The 9,133-nt window shown below is 57.5% G+C and overlaps 1 protein-coding gene across 1 annotated transcript; it reads right to left on the reverse strand.

Moving 5' to 3' along the window:
* Positions 1 to 4,012: 4,012 nt before the first annotated feature.
* LOC120923422 (T-box transcription factor TBX22-like) lies at positions 4,013 to 9,066 on the reverse strand (the record flags this gene model as incomplete). Its single annotated transcript, XM_040334967.1, has 4 exons — positions 4,013 to 4,903; positions 8,020 to 8,102; positions 8,174 to 8,238; positions 8,902 to 9,066. Coding segments are annotated over 4 exons (825 nt in total), but the record flags the coding sequence as incomplete, so codon positions are not given.
* Between the last annotated feature and the right edge of the window lie 67 nt (positions 9,067 to 9,133).

The following is a 9,133-nucleotide window of genomic DNA, read 5'->3' on the forward strand; positions in this document are numbered from 1 at the left end:
CCCTGACACCAATGATGGGGGTTATTATTCCATCCCTGGACACCAATGATGGGGGTTATTATTCCATCCCTGGATACCAATGCTGGGGGTTATTATTCCATCCCCTGACACCAATGATGGGGGTTATTATTCCATCCCTGGATACCAATGCTGGGGGTTATTATTCCATCCCCTGACACCAATGATGGGGGTTATTATTCCATCCACTGACACCAATGTTGGGGGTTATTATTCCATCCCTGGATACCAATGTTGGGGGTTGTTATTCCATCCCTGACACCAATGATGGGGGTTATTATTGCATCCCCTGACACCAATGCTGGGGGTTATTATTCCATCCCCTGACACCAATGTTGGGGGTTATTATTCCATCCCCTGACACCAATGTTGGGGGTTATTATTCCATCCCCTGACACCAATGCTGGGGGTTATTATTCCATCCCTGACACCAATGTTGGGGGTTATTATTCCATCCCCTGACACCAATGCTGGGGGTTATTATTCCATCCCCTGACACCAATGCTGGGGGTTATTATTCCATCCCCTGACACCAATGTTGGGGGTTATTATTGCATCCCCTGACACCAATGCTGGGGGTTATTATTGCTCCCCCTGACACCAATGCTGGGGGTTATTATTCCATCCCCTGACACCAATGTTGGGGGTTATTATTGCTTCCCCTGACACCAATGCTGGGGGTTATTATTCCATCCCCTGACACCAATGCTGGGGGTTATTATTCCATCCCTGGACACCAATGTTGGGGGTTATTATTCCATCCCCTGACACCAATGTTGGGGGTTATTATTGCTTCCCCTGACACCAATGCTGGGGGTTATTATTCCATCCCCTGACACCAATGTTGGGGGTTATTATTGCTTCCCCTGACACCAATGCTGGGGGTTATTATTCCATCCCTGACACCAATGTTGGGGGTTATTATTCCATCCCCTGACACCAATGCTGGGGGTTATTATTCCTTCCCCTGACACCAATGTTGGGGGTTATTATTCCTTCCCCGGATACCAATGCTGGGGGTTATTATTCCATCCCCTGACACCAATGCTGGGGGTTATTATTCCATCCCCTGACACCAATGATGGGGGTTATTATTCCATCCCTGGACACCAATGCTGGGGGTTATTATTCCATCCCCTGACACCAATGCTGGGGGTTATTATTGCTTCCCCTGACACCAATGCTGGGGGTTATTATTCCATCCCTGGATACCAATGCTGGGGGTTATTATTCCATCCCCTGACACCAATGATGGGGGTTATTATTCCATCCCTGGATACCAATGCTGGGGGTTATTATTCCATCCCCTGACACCAATGATGGGGGTTATTATTCCATCCACTGACACCAATGTTGGGGGTTATTATTCCATCCCTGGATACCAATGTTGGGGGTTGTTATTCCATCCCTGACACCAATGATGGGGGTTATTATTGCATCCCCTGACACCAATGCTGGGGGTTATTATTCCATCCCCTGACACCAATGCTGGGGGTTATTATTCCATCCCCTGACACCAATGTTGGGGGTTATTATTCCATCCCCTGACACCAATGCTGGGGGTTATTATTCCATCCCCTGACACCAATGCTGGGGGTTATTATTCCATCCCCTGACACCAATGCTGGGGGTTATTATTCCATCCCCTGACACCAATGCTGGGGGTTATTATTCCATCCCCTGACACCAATGTTGGGGGTTATTATTGCATCCCCTGACACCAATGCTGGGGGTTATTATTGCTTCCCCTGACACCAATGCTGGGGGTTATTATTCCATCCCCTGACACCAATGTTGGGGGTTATTATTGCATCCACTGACACCAATGCTGGGGGTTATTATTCCATCCCCTGACACCAATGCTGGGGGTTATTATTCCTTCCCCTGACACCAATGCTGGGGGTTATTATTCCATCCCCTGACACCAATGTTGGGGGTTATTATTGCTTCCCCTGACACCAATGCTGGGGGTTATTATTCCATCCCTGACACCAATGTTGGGGGTTATTATTGCTTCCCCTGACACCAATGCTGGGGGTTATTATTCCATCCCTGACACCAATGTTGGGGGTTATTATTCCATCCCCTGACACCAATGCTGGGGGTTATTATTGCTTCCCCTGACACCAATGCCTGGGGTTATTATTCCATCCCCTGACACCAATGCTGGGGGTTGGTTATTCGGGGGTGTTCTGCTATGTAAGCCCCCTAATCTTCCTGCAATGATGGTCATTGGTGGTCATTGGTGGTGCAGCATGAAGGGGTTAATAAACATGGCCGCTCATGCAGTTTTGTTCAGACAAATATTTAACCCCTTGGGGGGAGGGGGGGGATAATTGTGGCCACTAATGCATCAAGGTCATGTGACAGTGATAATTAACCCCCCCCCCCTAAGGGGTTAATTGTACAAAGCTGCATCTATATTGAACCCTCTCCACCCCAATCAGCGCAGATCCCCCCCCCCCCCCCCCCCCCCCCCGGCCTGCAGATGGCGCCATTGTCAGAGCTGCCGGGGATTTTTAGTAAATACGATCGGTTTGTATTCATTTGAAGAGCCAATGATCTGCGAGTCTCAGTCACATCCCCCGCTTGTCTGTGTTCCCACAACAACCAATCAGCATCCATCACTCATTATCATTCATATGGGATGAAATAACGGCAGACATTGCGCTGAGCAAAGCGGTTTTATTAGAGGATTTGGGGGTACAGAGGGGGAGGGGGGTCTGTAGGGAAAGTACAAAGCAGAAATCTTCATAGAATTATCACAGTTCTTATTTACATTCCGGGACCCCAACTGACTGGTGACAACCTATCCGGTATGAGCGAGCCGGGGAGGATGGGGGGTCACCGGGGACGGAGTGCAGGGTCACTGGGGGGATGGAGTGCGGGGTCATCGGGGACGGATTAGGGGGTCTCCGGAGATGGAGTGCGGGGTATCCTGGGATAGACTGGGGGGTCACCAGGGATTGAGTGCAGGTTCTCCGGGGGGATGGACCTGAGATAGACTGTGGGGTCACGGGGGACGGAGTGTGGGGTCACGGGGGACGGAGTGTGGGGTCACAGGGGACGGAGTGTGGGGTCACCGGGGACGGAGTGTGGGGTCACAGGGGACGGAGTGCGGGGTCACCGGGGACGGAGTGTGGGGTCACAGGGGATGGAGTGCGGGGTCACCGGGGATAGACTGCAGGGCCTCCTGGGACGGAGTGCGGGGTCACCGGGAACGGAGTACGGGGTCTCCGGGGACAGAGTACGGGGTCACTGGGTAGGGGGTGCGGGGTCATCGGGAAAGACAGCGGGGTCACCGGGGACGGAGTGCAGGGTCTCTGGAGACGGAGTGCGGGGTCTCTGGGGACGGAGTGCGGGGTCTCTGGGGACGGAGTGCGGGGTCTCTGGGGACGGAGTGTGGGGTCTCTGGGGACGGAGTGGGGGGGTCTCCGGGGACGGAGTGCGGGGTCTCCGGGGACGGAGTGCGGGGTCTCTGGGGACGGAGTGCGGGGTCTACGGGTAAACCTTGTGGACGGCCTTCCCATAGACACACCCCTAAACCTTGTGGACCGCCTTCCCATAGACACACCCCTAAACCTTGTGGACGGCCTTCCCATAGACACACCCCTAGACCTTGTGGACGGCCTTCCCATAGACACACCCCTAAACCTTGTGGACGGCCTTCCCATAGACACACCCCTAAACCTTGTGGACCGCCTTCCCATAGACACACCCCTAAACCTTGTGGGCGGCCTTCCCATAGACACACCCCTAAACCTTGTGGACGGCCTTCCCATAGACACACCCCTAAACCTTGTGGACGGCCTTCCCATAGACACACCCCTAAACCTTGTGGACGGCCTTCCCATAGACACACCCCTAAACCTTGTGGACGGCCTTCCCATAGACACACCCCTAAACCTTGTGGACGGCCTTCCCATAGACACACCCCTAAACCTTGTGGACGGCCTTCCCATAGACACACCCCTAAACCTTGTGGACGGCCTTCCCAGAAGAGGTGAAGGTGTTATAGCTGCAAAGGGCGGAGCCAACTCAATATTGAACCCTCCGGACTAAGACTGGGGGGTCATTAAAGGTCATGTGTGTGCAAAGGGGGGCGTCCCAATACTTTTGACAATATAGTGCATATTTAGAGGAGGGGGAGGGGTGTATATTTCAGGCGTCCCAATACTTTTGGCAATATGGTGTATCTGTGTAAATAAGGGCATCTTGTCCTGTGACTCCTGTGATTGGCTCTCCCGCTCTGGAGCCGGTCAGATAAAAGTGGGGTTCTTGAGGAACGGTTTTGGGGTCCACCTGTGGTTAATCGGCGTCGGCCGGCGAGTCCATTCCGTAACAAAGTTTCTCGTATGAAATAATTTGGTGATTCACAGGCAATGGTTGAGCGGTGGCGGCCAGCGGGAACTGTCGGGTCGGCCGTCTCTGTGTGCCGCGGTTAAAGTGTCCGCCATCTTGAAATGGTTTGCGGTGGCGAGGAAATGGGGGGGCACGGAGAAGTTGACCAGACTGTAGGAAGGATGTAGAGAACAATGGAGGGTTTCCCGGGAGGGGGTGGGGAGTCCGTAGAACGCGGGGGGGGAGAAGCTCTGGACGCACGGCCCCTTGGCGTCTTCCAGTTTGTTGGGTTTGGAGATTCCGAAGGCAGACAAGATGGGGACGTCCAGGACGAGCGGAGAGAGGAGCGGCCGCGCCGGATAGGCCCGTTTATCCTGGCTGGGGAAGAGGAAGGAGCGCGGCCTCAGGATGGGACACACCCGGTAACACAGCGGGACGTTTATATAGTTCTCGGAATACGGAAGGTGGAAGGTGGGGGGTGGGGAGGGTGGAGAGAGGAGAGGGGGCGGAGCCCCACCGCTGGAGAGGATCGGAGACGAGCCGCCTGCAGGGACAGAGAGGAGACAATTATCACCATTCTATTCCACAGATCAAATATATAATATATACTTCACTACAGAACTCAACCCGAACCCTGGCAACCCCCCGAGAACCCTGGCAACCCCCCGAGAACCCCGGCAACCCGAGAACCCCGGCAACCCGAGAACCCCGGCAACCCGAGAACCCTGGCAACCCCCCGAGAACCCTGGCAACCCCCCGAGAACCCTGGCAACCCCCCGAGAACCCTGGCAACCCCCCGAGAACCCTGGCAACCCGAGAACCCCGGCAACCCGAGATCCCCGGCAACCCGAGAACCCCGGCAACCCGAGGACCCCGGCAACCCGAGGACCCTGGCAACATGAGAACCCTGGCCACCCGAGAACCCTGGCAACCCGAGGACCCTGGCAACATGAGAACCCTGGCCACCCGAGAACCCTGGCAACCCGAGGACCCTGGCAACCCGAGGACCCTGGCAACATGAGAACCCTGGCCACCCGAGAACCCTGGCAACCCGAGAACCCTGGCAACCCCCCGAGAACCCTGGCAACCCCCCGAGGACCCTGGCAACCCGAGAACCCTGGCAACCCGAGATCCCTGGCAACCCGAGAATCCTGGCAACCCGAGAACCCTGGCAACCCGAGAACCCTGGCAACCCGAGAACCCTGGCAACCCGAGAACCCTGGCAACATGAGAACCCTGGCAACCCGAGAATCCTGGCAACCCGAGAACCCTGGCAATATGAGAATCCTGGCAACCCGAGAACCCTGGCAACCCGGGAACCCCGGCAACCCGAGAACCCCGGCAACCCGAGAACCCCGGCAACCCGAGAACCCTGGCAACCCGAGAACCCTGGCAACCCGAGGACCCTGGCAACCCGAGAACCCTGGCAACCCGAGGACCCTGGCAACCCGAGGACCCTGGCAACCCGAGAACCCTGGCAACCCGAGAACCCTGGCAACCCGAACCCCGGCAACCCGAGAACCCTGGCAACCCCCCGAGAACCCTGGCAACCCCCCGAGAACCCTGGCAACCCCCCGAGAACCCTGGCAACCCCCCGAGAACCCTGGCAACCCCCCGAGAACCCTGGCAACCCGAGGACCCTGGCAATCCGAGAACCCTGGCAATATGAGAACCCTGGCAACATGAGAACCCTGGCAACCCGAGGACCCTGGCAACCCGAGAACCCTGGCCACCCGAGAACCCTGGCCACCCGAGAACCCTGGCCACCCGAGAACCCTGGCCACCCGAGAGCCCTGGCAACCCGAGAGCCCTGGCAACATGAGAACCCTGGCAACCCGAGATCCCTGGCAACCCGAGAACCCTGGCAACCCGAGAACCCTGGCAACCCGAGAACCCTGGCAACCCGAGAACCCTGGCAACATGAGAACCCTGGCAACCCGAGAATCATGGCAACCCGAGAACCCTGGCAATATGAGAATCCTGGCAACCCGAGGACCCTGGCAATATGAGAATCCTGGCAACCCGAGAACCCTGGCAATATGAGAATCCTGGCAACCCGGGAACCCCGGCAACCCGAGAACCCCGGCAACCCGAGAACCCCGGCAACCCGAACCCCGGCAACCCGAGAACCCTGGCAACCCGAGAACCCTGGCAATATGAGAATCCTGGCAACCCGAGAACCCTGGCAATATGAGAATCCTGGCAACCCGAGAACCCTGGCAATATGAGAATCCTGGCAACCCGGGAACCCCGGCAACCCGAGAACCCCGGCAACCCGAGAACCCCGGCAACCCGAACCCCGGCAACCCGAGAACCCCGGCAACCCGAGAACCCTGGCAACCCGAGAACCCTGGCAACCCGAGAACCCTGGCAACCCCCCGAGGACCCTGGCAACCCGAGAACCCTGGCAACCCGAGAACCCTGGCAACCCCCCGAGGACCCTGGCAACCCGAGAACCCTGGCAACCCGAGATCCCTGGCAACCCGAGAATCCTGGCAACCCGAGAACCCTGGCAACCCGAGAACCCTGGCAACATGAGAACCCTGGCAACCCGAGAATCATGGCAACCCGAGAACCCTGGCAATATGAGAATCCTGGCAACCCGAGAACCCTGGCAATATGAGAATCCTGGCAACCCGGGAACCCCGGCAACCCGAGAACCCCGGCAACCCGAGAACCCCGGCAACCCGAACCCCGGCAACCCGAGAACCCTGGCAACCCGAGAACCCTGGCAACCCGAGAACCCTGGCAACCCCCCGAGGACCCTGGCAACCCGAGAACCCTGGCAACCCGAGATCCCTGGCAACCCGAGAATCCTGGCAACCCTGGCAACCCGAGAACCCTGGCAACCCGAGAACCCTGGCAACCCGAGAACCCTGGCAACCCGAGAATCATGGCAACCCGAGAACCCTGGCAATATGAGAATCCTGGCAACCCGAGAACCCTGGCAATATGAGAATCCTGGCAACCCGAGAACCCTGGCAACCCGAGAACCCCGGCAACCCGAACCCCGGCAACCCGAACCCCGGCAACCCGAGAACCCCGGCAACCCCCCGAGGACCCTGGCAACCCGAGAACCCTGGCAACCCGAGGACCCTGGCAACCCGAGAACCCTGGCAATCCGAGAACCCTGGCAATCCGAGAACCCTGGCCACCCGAGAACCCTGGCCACCCGAGAACCCTGGCCACCCGAGAACCCTGGCCACCCGAGAACCCTGGCCACCCGAGAACCCTGGCCACCCGAGAACCCTGGCAATATGAGAATCCTGGCAACCCGAGAACCCTGGCAACCCGAGAACCCTGGCAACCCGAGAACCCTGGCAACCCGAGAACCCCGGCAACCCGAGAACCCTGGCCACCCGAGAACCCTGGCAACCCGAGAACCCTGGCCACCCGAGAACCCTGGCAATATGAGAATCCTGGCAACCCGAGAACCCTGGCAACCCGGGAATCCTGGCAACCACCCGAGAACCCTGGCAACCACCCGAGAACCCTGGCAACCCGAGAACCCTGGCCACCCGAGAACCCTGGCCACCCGAGAACCCTGGCCACCCGAGAACCCTGGCAACCCGAGAACCCTGGCAACCCGAGAACCCTGGCAATATGAAAACCCTGGCAACCCTGTCATCACCCCACTATGACACGTGAGGTTCCTCTTACCCGACGTCTCGGACAAAGCCTTGAAGTCTATGGCCAGCGCCGGTCTCCAGGGGTAACTCTCCAGCAGGCCGTCCAGCACTCCTCTGTAAAACATGAACAGAGTCACCGACCGCCAACCCCCGACATCACGGGAACCACAAGAGCTGACACTCACCTGTTCCTCCCGGGGTCTCGGAATCCCTTGGCGAATGGATTGCGGTCGATCTTCAGCTTTGTTATCTGAGGAGGAAAACCAAATAAGATGAAGGGAATTCTGTCTCTGTGGAGACGCCCGGCTGGTATGACGCAGAGGAGAGGCAGAGGAGAGGCAGAGGAGAGGCAGAGGAGATACAGAGGAGACGCAGGAGTGACGCAGGGGAGATGCAGAGGAGACGCAGAAGAGATGCAGGGTTGACGCAGAGGAGATGCAGGGGAGACACAGAGGAGATACAGAGGTGACGCAGAGGAGACGCAGGAGTGACGCAGGGGAGATGCAGAGGAGATGCAGGGGAGACGCAGAGGAGAGGCAGAGGAGATACAGAGGAGAGGCAGAGGAGATGCAGAGGAGATACAGAGGTGACGCAGAGGAGACGTAGGAGTGACTCAGAAGAGATGCAGAGATGGTGCAGGAGTGACACAGAGGAGATACAGAGGTGACGCAGAGGAGAGGCAGAGGAGACGCAGGAGTGACGCAGGGGAGATGCAGAGGAGATGCAGGGGAGACGCAGAGGAGAGGCAGAGGAGATACAGAGGAGAGGCAGAGGAGACGCAGGAGTGACGCAGAAGTGTTGCAGAGATGGTGCAGGGGAGATACAGAGGAGACGCAGAGGAGAGGCAGAGGAGATACAGAGGAGAGGCAGAGGAGATGCAGAGGAGATACAGATGCGGTTCTGTGCGGCTCACCTGCTGGTTCTGATAGGCCGTCACGGTGGTGAACTCGGTCTCCTTGAAGGAGAAGGTCCTCACCCCTTCGGCCGGCAAGGACTGGATCTGGGACAGGTTGACGCTGGCGTCCTGGACGATGACGTGAACGCGCGGTTTGTATTTGTGCATGGATTGAAGAATGACCTGCAAAGAGAATTCCCGTCACTCTCTGACAGAAGGAGTGAAAGTCACTTACATTAAATCTGATCAT

This window comes from Rana temporaria, unplaced genomic scaffold, assembly GCF_905171775.1.
Source record: "Rana temporaria unplaced genomic scaffold, aRanTem1.1, whole genome shotgun sequence".
Taxonomy (NCBI): domain Eukaryota; kingdom Metazoa; phylum Chordata; class Amphibia; order Anura; family Ranidae; genus Rana; species Rana temporaria.